This window comes from Diorhabda carinulata, chromosome 4 (genome assembly GCF_026250575.1).
Source record: "Diorhabda carinulata isolate Delta chromosome 4, icDioCari1.1, whole genome shotgun sequence".
Lineage (NCBI taxonomy): Eukaryota > Metazoa > Arthropoda > Insecta > Coleoptera > Chrysomelidae > Diorhabda > Diorhabda carinulata.
The window spans coordinates 9,301,725-9,317,764 of NC_079463.1; the positions used below are offsets into that span (position 1 = coordinate 9,301,725).

Consider the following 16,040-nt stretch of genomic DNA (forward strand, 5'->3'; position numbering starts at 1 on the left):
TTTGCGAATTCTGATTGCAGACCCGTGGCTAGAGCAGTAACTTTTAAGTTGTCGCAAAATTTCCATTTATAATCATGATATCTAATTTTATCGAGCATTCAGCTGATATTTTCATGTCAACAGTGTATGCAACTGGAATTAGTAAGTCGTTCCCATTTGCCAACAAGACAACTTTCAATCTTGTCGTCAACGAATCTTAAAGAGTCTACATTTGTCTGGGTCACATGGCATCTTTAGTTCTGCCTGATCCTGTAAGAAGATATTTTTAAGCCCTTCTCTAACAGAAGTTGGGATTTAGTCTTAGGTAACTTCAAATTTACGACGAGACCAATAAGGTGAGATTGCCGAGAAATTCGATTAGCTCTCTTCATCATCGGTGTAAGTATCATCAGATGCTCCAGGTTGTAACTTAAAGTCTTCCAAATCCATTTTTGTCTTTAGAGTATAAATTTGTGGGGGCACAAGGATTGGAAAAGACTAGTTTTGAGAAATAGGTCTTCGAGCTGAAGGAACATTGTGATACTGAATTGTATGCTTACTTTTGCTCGGAAACTCGACGGTGGAAGTTATACAAAATTAACAATCTGTAAAAGATGACAGCAAAGTTCACGCCAAACCATGGACACAGCAAATTGCATTGATTCACGGACATCTGTGATCAATTCGGTTAAACTACTGTAACAAGTCGTACAGCAAACTGATGGAGCCTAAGTTTTATCCTGGTCGCCAACTTGTCAATGAGAGTAAAATTTATAAGCTGTTTTAAGAAGAGGAGACAGGGGCTTATGCTGCGCATTTAAAGTAAATTTCCCGCAATTATAGCAGAAGCCATCGGGAATACCCGATATTAACCACAAATCACACTTATGCACTTGGAAAAAATCCAGAGTAGAAGTATTTTCATTGTTTTACACAAATAAACAATTCATAAATACAGAATTCACACTTAAAACGTCGACAAGTCTATAGATGTACTAATCTAAACAACGTACTACTATATCGAGGAGAGCGATGCAAGTTTGAGCTGGTCGTAAATTCCTCTGCGAACCTTTGCGCGTGTGGTATTGAGAGCGCCAGCGTAGTGAAGTGAAAACTGAGGTCATATTTCTATTCAAGAGGTCATTTTACATAGGAGTCGTCAAGAATGGTGTGAAAGCAAATTTTCATGTAGACCAGGTACCCTTTCAACTTGTCGCAGAGAGTTTGCTACTAGATGCATATTTTCATTGGTTTAACAAGATCACCCTTTTCTAATCCATGTTTCAGTCAATATCTCGCTTTATCTCACTTTCTGGATGAACAATATTTTATTTAAGTTTCAGCCTTTTTCTTTTTAGTCGATAATTCAGATATTACCACGTTTTTCTATTTTGCACGATTCACGTGCTGGCCCGAAATCACATTTGATTGCGAGATTGATATACCTACACTTATATTGTTTATACTACTACTACCAGGTTATCGTCTTCAAATAATAAAGATAAACGAAAACCTATTAACTTGATCTACCTGTTTATACCAAATTTTCCCACTAATAAATTTCTTTCCGAGAAAAACAATTCCAGCAGGAAAACCTCTTCGGCGGGAGATTTTACTTCCCTTACTCAACTAGCAAACAATAAAGTGCGGTAAGGAGTTTTGGAATGAAATCTCAACTCGAAATGGCCTTTCATAGAGTTTACCTTTGAAAGAGACTTTTTGTAATTACTTTACAGTTGTCATAAATCTCTTAAAAATGATTTGTTTTTCTTTTGCGAGATTTGAGACGAGAGTCTTTGAATGTCTTGTCTAGCAAGAAAAATTAGAAGTATCGTCTCGAGTTTCGATTCGGAAGCGGGACAAAAAGAGACTTTCGCAATCGAAAATATCGTGGGCAATAAATAAAAAATTTTCCCCTGGAATGTTTGAGTTCACATTCAGTCTCCGAAGACGAGATCTTTGTTATCGAAACACGTATCAGACAACGTAATTATAAGAATTAATGCAGCGGTAGCATAAACAGTGGGTTCAACATCCAATTTTTTTCTTTCTTAGCTGCCTCCATCTATTTTTAGATGTAAACTTTTTCCATGTTCTCTATCTCAAGCTTATTTTTCTTATTTACCACCTTCTGTTTCACATATTAAATCATCTATCCATCTACGTTGTTATCCAACTCTACGATACTTGTTTTTTCCATTGGAGTATCGGTATTATACTGTGTTCTAGTTCTGGTAATAAGCTCTGCTCACTTGCATTTAATGTCGATTTCCTTTCTTCGTAACATCTTGAGTATTGCAAATATCTTTCTGTTCCACTTGTTACTTGCGCTACGCATGATCTTAGTCTATTTCGATCCTATAAAAGGCAACAGGTGGAATGCAGAAGTAATATATTTCCAACTTTAAATTCATAGAATCTTTAAATATATGTGCCTGCTTTTCAAAGGCGACCTACGTCAGCTTTATTTTTCTCGTTACTTCCACCTTTTGGTTTTCTTTCCCCGAGGAAATGATATGTCTCAAACATATATACATTTTCCAACTATATATTGCCTATTTTAATACCGATGCTGTCGTGGCTCTTTATTGTGGAGATGCTCTTTCAGCCGTGCTTTTTCGATACCTATGTAGATCCCTTCTATTTCGGACAGTTGACTAAGCGCATTCATAATGAGGAGATATGGATAGCGAAAGGCAGAAGACAGATGAACGAACCGTCTATTTTAATACTTTCTGTCTTATAAATTCTACTTATCCTATTATTTTTGAAATATTTTGACATATACTTACATAAATGTAACATTAGATTTGTTGTTCTCTTTATTAGGATGAAATGTCCAGTTCAAGTGAAGAATTTCGGACGTGAGCCTACTTTTTACTATGTGAGGTCCGCAATCTTGATACGTTGAAAACTCTCCGAAGGGATCTCCATCAAATGATGAACTTATTATGAAGTCTATTGAACTTGTTATATATTTTTTCAAAATAACTGAAACAAAAAATAGGATTTAGTTATGTTGCATATACACTAAACATTAAGTAAGTCCTAACACTTTAAGACACGAGATGTACGATGACTAAAATTTCATATGCAACTCTTCTAGAAAGTACTCGATCTGCATACTTTTTAGACGAGATCAAAGATTTAAGAAGATAGAATATCTTATATTTTAATTTGCAAAAGACTCTTTTTATGCCCAGAAGTTTTGAAATGGGTAAAACAAAGGAATGAATGGTTAAACGTGAAACGTGAACGTGAAAAAATATGCATCCACCAGAAGCTTTGGCGATAGAAAACGTTCAGGGCGGCCTCGAAAAACGACAATTGCTGAAGATAAATGTATCGCATCGATCTGTAAACGTGATCGACGGCTCATGGGTCCAGAGATAGCAGCTGAGATCAATGAATCTACGGATTTGCCTTTGAGTACTTCTACAGTGAAAATAAGATTGAGAGGAGCTGGTCTTTTTGGAACGGGTGATAGCAAAAAAACGCCGAAATAAAATTAAGAGGTTGCAGCGTGCTAAAAAACATAATAAATGGGTGCAAGAAAAGTTTTATGGAGTGATGACTTGAAGCTTTTTTTGAGGCCAGATGCAATACGATGGAACCTCGGTGCTGGTATGACGATGTTTTGGAGGAAAGGTGATTAGAGACCTGGTGAAAATTGGAGGAATTTCAAAGAAAGGCTTTAAAATAATATTAAATGCAAATGGAGCTATCGCCTGATCAGCAGAAAATTTATCTACCATCATGACAACGGTTCCAAACGTTCTTCAAAACTGTGCAGAGTATTTGAAAGAATTGGATAGAATGAAAGTGATCATTTGAACAGATCAGTCAAAACGCAGTTTCCTACTGCCACTTTACACCTTTGGAATATACTCAAAAACAAATAGAACTAAATAGACGATGGGAATTTATCCAAATTGTTGAAGAGAATGTATGCTTGGAATATAAATATAAAAATCGCTCGTATTGTGGCAAAATCTTTCAAATGGTGTAGTAGTATAAATAGAACGTGGTAGCGGCTCTCTTATGGATATATTGCGGAAGGTGCCTCGAAATCAGGTTTTTTATGAGAAATTATCCCATTGTCATCCCATTATGATAGAGAATAATGTCATAATAGATTTGTATGAAAATAGATTAATGAAGCTTGTTTTTTGCCGAATATCCTTTGCATACATTCTTAATATTCATTTAACAAAAGTAGATACTTGTAGAATCGAACGAATTTATATTCATAAATGCTGACATTTTTAGGATGAGGTCAAAAACTCTCCTCCGTAAAAGGCATAGTTGATATTTCAGTAATTAATAACTTTAAAAGTTTGTCACTATCGTCATGGCCTGGATTTTTATCTTGCCACCATGTATTAAAAAATAACCACTTTTTAATTGGAATTCAGCTGCAACAAATTGAATCCGAGTGTCTAGATCCCTTCTATGGAAAATTTACTATTTGTTAGAATGTACTTTGTATGAGGGTGGTTGAAATAAACACCGGAATTTTCAAATAAACGCCCAAAAAATTGATTGTCATAAATGTGGCTATACTGGATGCTAGACTGGTCTTTGAATGAGCCTAGATAATAGCCGGAACCGCGTATCTTTGTTTTTTAGTGTACTTATAGCTATGAGAGAGAAGGATGTACCAATGTCTGTTGAGCAATGCATCCTTTTTTGTTTTTTGGTTCAATTTCTCGAAATAACTCGAGCAATTGGGGGTTGAGTGCATCTCTGAATGGTGTTGCACTTTCGAAAAATGCCAAGAAGTGGTGGCAAACTTGCCACATGCTTGATGCCCCAGAACAAGAGAAAAGAAGAGAAAGGAGAAAACTCATTGCACCGAATATTCACCGCAGACGAGACTTGTATACACCAGAAGAGTAAACGCGCGTCCATGAAGTAGAGTGTTGTGTACCGTCTTTTAGTAGATGATAGAAGTAATTGCGGTTGATTTTCTCACTGAATATCTGACTGTGACCGCACAGTATTTAAAGTAACTTCCTAAAAAACAAGGTGAAACCTGTGTACAGATCAAAACGACGCTATCTTGCAATCCGTAATGTCTGCAAGACCGCATACTCGGCTCACGATTAAAATATTATCTATTTGGTTCCTTGAAAGAAGTACTTGGTCGACTGCGATTCGCATTGCATTGCGGAGAATTTCTTCGTGCGCGAATGATTGTCAAGCTGAGAGATTTCTTCGAAAAAGGAATCCGAAAGCTTTCCAAGACTAACTGGAAAAACTGTAACTTGATAATAAAATATTTCGTTTTTTATTTGAACCACCCTCATAAATTTTTAGAGAAATAGGATTGTGATACTATTATTGAATTAAACAAATTCAATAATAAATTCAAAAAAAAATTTTATTTCAGGTTTTGCCTGATTAATATAATGCAGTCATGTGGTTCGTAGTGAACTATCAATATCAAGGAAGAATTGATTTTCATCGGTCACATCATATGTTCCGAACTATATCACACTTGGATATGGATCGAACTGATAATAGCGGTAGCTAGTTTGATAGATATGCTTCCATTTCCTCAATTTCCTCGGCTAATACATTTTAAATTACAGGCCGTGTTACCTGATTATCGACATATTGTCATCATCACGAGCCTCTAATACAAGATTTTTTAAACGTATAGAAAATAAATTTAAATTATATTGTTTTATAGGGTAAAAGGTCGACAAACCCACCTTGTACGACTTCAGCTGTGACGTCATTTTCTACCTCTGTTCTTTATCGATCTGGAAAGTGTACAAATTTAATGAACAGACGGGGGTGAGCTCAAGAAGTTATTACTTTAGCTTCTAATTTGTGAATTTATTTAGACAGACAGTATCTTCTGGATAAATATAAATTAAACCAGAGTAATATAAATAATTCTTTTCGTCTGTAACGACCTACAAAAAGCCAGAGAAATATTTGAGTTCATGAACGAAAGTCACTATTACATTTGCATTACACGACTCTACAAAAAAATTTTCGTTCTTTGTCCTAAATTTTATACTATTATTTTCCAGTTAGTTATGCACAAAAACGAAAAGAAAATACCTTTTTTCGGTATAAAGTTTGCTTGTGTGATAGTTATAATAATAATACTCATTTTTCAATTTTTTCATAAATTTTAATTGATTTTAATATTTTTAAAAAGACCGCGCGGTGAGAGTGGGGTATTAACGTTTACACTGTGCCGCTAGATGGCACCCGAGTGATAAACAACCATCGGGTGTTATTTACAAGCCCAGAATAACTTAAAATGTCGTCACGAAAGTGCAAATACGATGCTGATGCATTTTGTTTTATATGTGGTCAATTTATTAAAGTTCGAGACGTGAAATATGAACTAAAGACATCTCACGTTCTCTGTGAAGCCTATGAAGCATATTTTGACTGTCCTGTACGGAATCAAGATAAGCCATGGGCTCCACATGTTGCTTGTAGTTATTGTAAAAGGTGTTTGGAAGGTAAGCAATTTTTATTTAATTAAGCGATGAATCCAAAATAATAGACATATTAATTTTTATTTTTATATTTTTAGGTTGGTATCGAGGTGAGAAAAGGTCTATGAAATTTGCAATACCAAGGATTTGGCGAGAACCAAAAGACCATATTACGGACTGCTACTTTTGTATGGTGAATCCGAGTAAAAGACGTAGAGGTAAAAATGCAAAACCTATTGAATATCCTGACCTCGAATCTTCTTTTGCTCCAATTGTTCACGACCTGACACGACCAGTACCTGAGCCACCAAAAAAATTATCGCAGAAAAGTAGCTCATCTTTTAGTTCTTATAAAAGTAATTCCGATAAGGAGTTTTTGCCTACACCTGAACAACCAAAACACTATCTCATTACTTCAGAAGATTTTAACGATCTAATTGGAGATTTAAATTTGCCAAAAAATAAAGCAGAGCTTCTAGGCTCTCGGTTAAAACAGTGGAATTTGCTTGATGATGTTAAGATCACGGATCAGCGGACTAGGCATGAAATGTTTGCAACGTTTTTCACGAAGGAAGATGGACTTTGTTTTTGTAATGACATTAAAGGTATGTTTGAAGCAATTGGCATACCCTGTGTCGCTAGCGAATGGCGTTTATTCATTGACAGCTCTACAAAAAGTTTAAAAGCAGTTCTATTGCACAACGGAAATAAATTTCCGTCTCTTCCAATTATTCACTCAGTACATCTTAAAGAAAATTATGAAAGTGTCAAAATTTTGCTTGAATCTGTAAAGTATCGTGAGTATAACTGGGAGCTGATTGGAGATTTTAAAATGGTGGGATTTTTAATGGGGCTACAGGGTGGATATACAAAGTATCCGTGTTATTTGTGCTTGTGGGATAGCAGAGCGGATTCTCAACACTATATTCAACGGTCATGGCCTGTAAGAGCAGAATTGTGTGTCGGAAAACAGAACGTCAAATTCAAGTTAGGGTTGATGAAACAATTTGTTAAAAAACTGGATGAAACTTCAGAAGCTTTTGGATACTTAAAAAATTTTTTTCCGAAGTTATCGGAAGCAAAGGTTAAAGCTGGGGTTTTTGTTGGTCCGCAAATAAGACAGATTTTCGCCGATGAAAAATTTCCAACGTTGCTGAATCGTACTCAAAAAGCAAGTTGGAACAGTTTTAAAGCAGTAGTTTCTGGATTTTTAGGAAATAATAAAGCTGAAAACTACGAAAAATTGGTTGAGGATATGCTTACAAATTTTAAGGCCATGGGCTGCAGGATGTCATTAAAAGTACATATGCTGCATGCTCATTTGGATAAATTTAAAAACAATATGGGAGCCTATTCCGAAGAGCACGGAGAACGTTTCCATCAGGACATCATGAATTTTGAACAACGCTATCAAGGCCAATACAATGAAAACATGATGGGCGACTATATTTGGGGTTTATTGAGAGAAAGTAGCTATGAACATAAAAGAAAAAGTAAAAGTGTGCACTTTTAAGTTATTTTCCACTTTTCTGTAATCTAATTTGATAGTAAAACTTAATAAAAATAATAAAAATTTTTATTTCAATAGTTTTATTTTCAATCAAAAATTAAAATCCGAGATTTTTAAAAATTTCGTTCAATCAGTCTTCTAAGCACAAAAGCAAAGTTTTTCATGCCATATATTTTTTTTCCGTCTTATTACGACCTAAACTACCGAAATTTAATGCTTTGCAATCAAAGTCAAATTTCATGTTGACCCGTGTTATTTATATAATGAGAACTAGAAAAAATGATGACACAAAATTCCATATTTCAAAGTTTGAAATTTTTGGCAGTATACGTACATTTTGATATTAAGTAATGTTTGCGATGTTTACTCTATGGAAATCGACCAAAAAGTAGAAAATTCGGAGAAATGGATACGACTAAGGATTGTGTATATTATTTACACCGGGAACTACAGTCAATAATTTTGTTTATCCATCTGTTATTTTCTGATCACATACCATATCTAGAACTGCTGAAGTTGAAAGCAAAATTCAAACATTTATAAACTTACAATAAATGCACAGAGAGAAGTAACAGAATAATATTTTCCATACCAACCACATATTATCCTACAGGAAACTTGGAGCTACGCGTGATAAGAGCACCAACCAACTATAGAAATAGAGGTTGGAAAGTGTTATTGCCAATGCCCAAAACCATAAGAGAAACGATGACTTTATGGTAACCAACAACTAGCGTTTAGTGATTTCACACTAAAGGAAATCGTAGTCCGATATACCGACAACAATTTGAGAGTTGATATTATTCAAAACTTCTGGTATAAGAAATTCTGAAGCGTGCACAAGGAGTTAGCTTAACTATTCATCCACCCCTTACACAACCCAGAATACGTTTCAAACAGTTGGTTCCACTCATGTGATCCCAGGAACTCCTAGACGCATGACTTCATTCAGTACAGACCTATCAACTGCTTCTCCACTCTATATGAGATACAGCTTATATCATAAATATACTTTATAGACATGTTAAGAAACATAACATCTTAGTGGAGTTGCAGAAGATATCACCAAAGGTGCAAAGAACATAATGCTTTCGTTAATTACAAGAGAACCTTTGATAGAATATCTGGCTTGTGGAGGTCTTGCAGATTTACAAAGTCTACCAAAACTACCCTACTACAAATATGAAAGGATGGCGAAACAAACCTACTTATGCTTATCGTTTAGTACGAAATACCTATGGAGGAATATACCAAGGAGACTTCTTCAACTCGTTGTGGCTCTGCCTTGCTATTAATCCTATCCACCATGCTCTCATCTTCTCTACATGGATGATATCAAGCTATAAGCGGCTAAAGAGCATCAAAGCAAAACCTTCTCGATATAACACATTGAGTCTTCACTAATACACAAAATGAGTATGGACTGTCTAAGTGCAAGACTCTACATTTCGAAAAATGCATTCGCATAAAGGGAAATGTGATATTACAAAACGAAGATATTGTAGAGGCAATGGAAAATGAAGAAATCTACAAATATCTGGGATTCAAGCAACCTAGGCTATTGGACCACAAGCTAGAATCCAGGATCAAAACACAGTACAATCACATATGAAGTGCGAATTAATTGCAGGCAATCAACACCTGTTTTAACGTACTCTTTTGGAAATAGAACATAGCTAAAAGGTTAACATGAACAGTGATAAACAACAACCACTACTCGAAGTTATTAACATAAGTTTGTTACTCATTGTGGTTTATTTCTGTATTTTGAAATTTGATATTATTTGTTTAGTTATTTTTATGTTTGTTTTTTAGTTTTTCAAGTTTTTGTCTACAAATTGTAACAATTTTGTGACAATAAAGCATTTCTCTCTCTCTCTCTCTCTCTCTCTCTCATCCACTATCAGAAAATTGCCCAGAAAAGAGAGTAGAAGACAGTTTTATAACAATAGTCACAAAAGACGTTACACAGTGGACATAATCACGATTGCAACCAGCCGCATGTGGACAAAGAAACTTCAAATAGATGGCTTATTAGCAAAACCCTGTTTCCAGAGACCAAGGGCTTCATGTTGGATATCCAAGATCCAGATATCAGCACTAACAACTATACTGAATACACTGTTCATACTACCAGTACACCAACTCACAATTACACTGTCTGCGTTCATCTTCAGGTACTGAAGATAAACTGTTCTCCTTAAATATCTGAAAACGACATCTTGGTTATCGAAACGCGATTCTGACAGTTTAATTATGAGTGTACATAGTGTAATAGAAGTGTAATAGAAGTGTACATAGTGTTCTAGTGCTCAAGGTTCTCGAAAATTACAATTTTAGACTCTATTACAATAGATCCATTATCACCAATAGACAGGTGACGAATAACAAACCTGACATCTTGGTGGTTGATAGGACAGGCAATTGATTTCTTCCCGTCGATGCAGCCATATTGAACACTCACAACACTCTCAACAAACACCAGAAGAGATTGGCCAATTACGCGGATCTCGCAAATGAAATTGAACAGATGTGACACAGTGAAAATTTGGAAAACATCCTAGTTATTGTGTCATCAACCGGTGTCATGCCTAAGCCCCTACGCGATCGCAAAACTGAGATTACCAAATAACAACTTCGTCGACATACAAAAGAAAATACTTGACACATAACGCGCAAGTTTCATACCTGAACTTAGCTTATACCTTTTGACACTTCGTGTCCAGGTTGGGTACCATCTCAAAGCTGAGTATTGCATAAGTCTTTGGCATTATAATATTAATAATAATCAGTGACGTTGAAATAATAGTAAAACTGTGTATAATATTGAATTCTACTGAGATTATTTTTCAGCGAAAAATTAAATGATGAATGAAGTTCACTTCAAATTTTGCTCAATGAATTTACCCTTAAAAAATTTATATACAATGCTACTTGGTACGAACCATGTAACTAGCGTCATCTTTGAGAGTCTGCCAGTATTAGTTGTAGTAGTATTAAACAAACTCCAATCATTTTTTAGTATGACGGGGTCCCTTTTATGGAAACATCCTGTGAAACTTGATTTGTAATATGAATAAAAACCACAGAATTTAATTATTGTCTCAATAAATCATCTTTATGAAAAATGTTTTTTATGGCAATAATAACTGTTCAGTATCATAATTAAAACTTTAAAGTGTTTAATGAGGAAACGTTTCCTATAATAAGTTATTTTGTTGTTCTTTCGTAAATGTTCGCCTTAAAGTGTCTTCCTATTAACGATATAATTGACAATGAAACCCACTACACTTGAAAATTGAGTTTAATCACGACAAAGTTTACTTTCTAGGACAATTTATTAAAATAAATGTTGTTTTGTTTTCTGCACAAAACTAATAGAAATTCGCTTCTTTTGATATTTCGCACGAATCGATATTTAATCAAGTTATTTTTAGCTTTTTACTCGCTCCGTTGGGGTTAAAGTTGTGTAAACCGTAACGACATTAAATACAATATGATGCGAATATTATTTTTTGGTTACACCACTGAATAATGTGTATGGAAATTCAAATAAGTTCGATTGAATTTTTCAATACTAAATAGGGGACAACGCAAAACGTTTCAATGTTAACACAAAACAATTTCAGTTCAAAACGTTTGTTTTGATTGTTATACTTTGAATTGAAATGGAAAGTGCAATGTACAAATATAAATTGAGTAGTCGAATAGAATAAATTTATTATTTGGCACAATGTATAATTCATAAAAGGTAAAATTGCAGTAGTGAGTTATGACAACAATAAAGCATTTATTTTCCTGCTTTCCCTCCATGTGTCCACGGATTTTATTATATACCAGTAGAGTTCTCATGGAATAATTTCATGTAAAATAACGCATCATCTTTACGGATGCAACTTAAACTTTTTGAAGTAGAGTCTATTGCAAATTTCCTCCCCACTTTAACTGCAAGAATAGATCAAAGAAGAAATTTTACACGAATTTTGACTTTGATAGTATGGAATATCGATTATTTACGAGTATCAATATTGTTTTTAAATTGAACACCCATAAAGGTATTTAAGGTATTACAATCTGGTCAACAATGACCAATGAGCAATTAAGTTCTACTTTGATTTAATAGAGTTTGAAATCTTAAAATTAGGTATACTCCTCAGCTTTCCTCAGGTTCTGTAGAATATATTGCACTTAACTTTAACGTACACACACAAGCTTCACTTTTACACTAAAACACTGAACTTACTCGGAGGGCTTCTCTTAAGTATTCTTTCTAAATCAAGGAGCTGGTTAGCCCCAACATTGATATGATTATGGAGTCTTTCTTTGTGATTCTTGGCTAATTTCTTAATGGTGTGGTCAGCAGTGTCCATTTACAACTCTTTATTTAGTATGTGAATGTACCAAAGGGCATCTACTATGTTCCTGAGTGCTTTGTTTTGGAATTTTAGGATTGATTAATAAGTTGCTTGCTTTGGTGCATCCTCATAGTTGAATACCATAAGTCGATACATGTTTAAGTATCTGCTTATAAAGCATAAGCTGATTATGTAGAGTGGAGTTCCTTCCAATTAGCCAGTTCATTTTTCTTTATTTATTGATAAGTTAAACAAAAAAATATATAAAGAGAATGGTTTATCATTATTTTAGAAAATTGACAGTTTTTTGACCCCTTTTTGGTTTATGAAAAAAATAAAATAAATTAATTTATGTACGTATAATTTTTCATTCGATTTTTATACCATATCAAATCACAAAATGATAGAAATAAGTTCAAAAAATGGACCCTAATCCATTTTCTTCCATACTTTGTCTCACTAAACTCCAGATGTAGTCCCTCAACATATTTTCGTTGTATTGGCCTTGATAACTGCTTTCGAAGTCCATGATATCTTAATGAAAACGTTCTTCTTTTTCTCCTGAATACGCCCATAGCTTTTGCCTGTGTCAGTTCATTTCGAGCCATGAAACAATGTGCATTATAAAATTAGATAGTGTATACTAAAATGTCTACCAAACGGCACAAACGTTTGTCCGTTGAGCTAGAAATGATAGTTGAAAGTGTTTACTTAAGCGAGGCAAAGAAAAACGCGAGAAGACAATGGTGTACCAAAGTACATTGATTCCTTTCCAGAAGCTCATATCACGGCATTTTTTATAAAATGTATGGAATACAAAAAGTACCAGCATGTTGCTTTGACCGAGACTGTTCCAGAAAGATGAATTGGTACACTACAACTTTGTGACATATTTCTACATTGTTTGGGTTATTTTTTTTAAAGAATAGAAAAAGGGTCATTCATAATAGACAAAGCGCTTGTACCAATAATATATCTCGAAAAAATTATTTCGGAAAACAGAACGATAATCTACCTAGATGAGCCTTGGTAAGACATCCAGTAAAAGATGAGTTAATGGTTCAAGAAAATGTTACACGAAAACTCCGTCTAATAAAGATAAAAGATTAACTATTCTACATGCAGGTGAAGGATGAATACCAGAATGTATGTTTATGGTAGCCTAAAATATTACGGATTCTGTATTGTGATGTATAATTCTACCATAGTCTTTAAAAAAAGATGCCAGATGTTAGAAACTGTGAAGAGTAATAATTTTTCAGAGGAATACGATTGTGACAAAGTTGTAAGGGAAGCAAGTCACGAAGTAATTCAGCTTCCACCATATTCTTGTATTTTTAATCCGATGGAGTTGATATGATATAAATGAAAATCTAATTTACGTGCTCACAATAATACACCTACTTTAAATGGAAATATGATCGAGTTGATGAACACGGAAGTTAAAAATGTAACCGCTGAAAACTGTAGAAACTGTATTCAAAACGTGAAAGAAATTGATAACTCATATAGATGTATTGTCACAAATATAAATATATTAGAACCCGTTATATTAGAACCTGAAAATTATTAAAATAGTAGCGATAGCGAACTAGATGTTATCTAGTAATAAATAAAATGTATTATATGTATTTATGTATTAAAATAATGTATATTATTTAGTAGATTTGAATTTAAAATTCAACAGTGCCATCATTTTAGAATTTCAAATCCAACAATGATACAATATACCCTGTTTTGAAATCAAATAAATTCTATAAAACTCAAATTTCTCTTTAAACTATAAGCAAATTGCCAGGTATAATATAATAGTGTCGCCCTGTACAATACCCTACCATTGGAGACCCATAAATTTACGCTTTTTTGAGTCTTATGGAATTATATATATATTTAGGAAATGAAAGCCCCTTATTTGATTGTAGAAAATACTATACATTTCAAGGTCTATTAAACTAACCATCAAAAAACCAGTACACTACTGTTAAAAATAATACGAATAGTCACCTTACCTTTGAATTACTTTTTTATGGAGATAAATGTTGAAATAGTGTACAGGATCCCTCATGACGAGCTGAATCGATATGCATATGGGAAAGTACTGGGACTAGTTCTGAAAATTTGCTTGCATGGGTTTTCAGTTTTTTGAAACTTCCGATTATACTGGAATTGGACCCAAACTTTGTTATTTTGAACGGAATGCTATGGTTTTTATTAAATTTTTGGAAATCAATCATCATTTTTTAATTATTTTACATTTTCGAAATTTTGGATACATGCAGCCTTCCACTAAAAAAATTATATTTCCAAGTTTAAGTGAGTCAGGTCTAATATTTTTGGGATTTGGACAAATAACACCTACAGCTTTCAAAATCTGTGAAAATCTTGACAAAAATTTATATAGGATGTTCAGAAAATGGTGCCGAACTTAGCTATCTAAAAACTTCGAAATCTTAATTTTACGAATGGCAGCCCCCATTTTTCTCTTTGCCATTGGATAGTCTGCTTTAAATTAAGGGGACTTCGTCAGTAAATTCATATATCTCAATTTTTTGTAGAAACTTCAAAAAACTGAAATTGTCACCTGCCGATGTGCGAACAACGAATAACAAAAGTTAACGTATCAAAAATTAAAATACTTTAGTCAATTGAAAAATATTTAAAAACACTACACTAAGAGAAGAAAAACAAAACTAAAGTAATTGTTCGAAATGGTTGCCCCCAACTTCCAACCATTTATGGATTCTTCTTAAAAACCCGTGCTGAGTTTCGAATGTCTTGCGGTGAAAGAGTTCGAAATGCATTCCGAACTCTTTTGTAGTTAGCGACGGAGCATACACGATATCTTTTATACGACTCCAAAGAAAAAAAATCTATATATAGACAATTAAAAACCATGAAGATTTCATTTTTTTCAAGTTTCTACAAAAACCGTTAATTTGAGATATATGAATTTTTACACGTTTAATGTCTAATAAAATTTCATATCAATTAGTTGTGACTTATCTATAAGATGTTCTGTTACTTAACTTACCTTGATAAGTGATATCAGGAACCAATACATTAGTTTCAAAAAGTTCATGAGACAATGTCAGGTTAACCAAATGTTCTCCCTGTTCTTTCACTATACCTTCTAAACGACATTCGTTACTCAAACTGTTCAATTCATTAACCGCATTGTCAAAAATTGGAGGTCCTGGCGAACGACCTGGAGCCGGATCACCGTTTTGACTATGACCCGCGAGATTCAAAGAGAAATTAAAAACGATATCCAAAAAACAAACACCGAAGAATATTATTATTATAGAGTTATTCATTATCACAGTTTTTTGAAACTATTGGATTATTTAAGCATTTTTATTGCATTTCACATATAAATTCAATAAAATAAAAAGTAAATAAGCGTTAGCACTATCTACAATCACTTCTGGAGACGCACCAATCGACCAAAGCATGTTCGTCGAATTGGACACCATAAAGGGAACGGGGTGAAGCGATGAGGACAATAAACGCACACGAACTGAGGGCTGAAATACTGAAAACCTGAAATCTAGCAGATATGCTGGAGCCGCATGTCTCGCGCGCGTAAAGGCTCCACAATCGATTTCTGCTATATGGAACGTAAAAATTGCAGAACAATGTAAAGTCACCTTGAATCAAAACATAACATTAGATGTTTTTAAAGTTTTATTGCACAAGGTTTCCCAAAGAAAATATACGTATAACTTGAAAAGT

General features: G+C 34.0%; 1 protein-coding gene across 1 annotated transcript in view; it reads right to left on the minus strand.

Moving 5' to 3' along the window:
• The window catches only part of LOC130893483 (uncharacterized), a 131,611-nt gene extending 115,784 nt beyond the window's left edge, over positions 1-15,827 (minus strand). Inside the window, exons 1-2 of the mRNA XM_057799662.1 lie at positions 15,340-15,827; positions 2,772-2,970 (exon numbers count right to left, since the gene is read on the minus strand). Coding sequence (XP_057655645.1) covers positions 2,772-2,970; positions 15,340-15,622 — 482 coding nt within the window. The 5' untranslated portion in view covers positions 15,623-15,827. The remainder of the gene's footprint in view (positions 1-2,771; positions 2,971-15,339) is intronic.
• Positions 15,828-16,040: the final 213 nt, after the last annotated feature.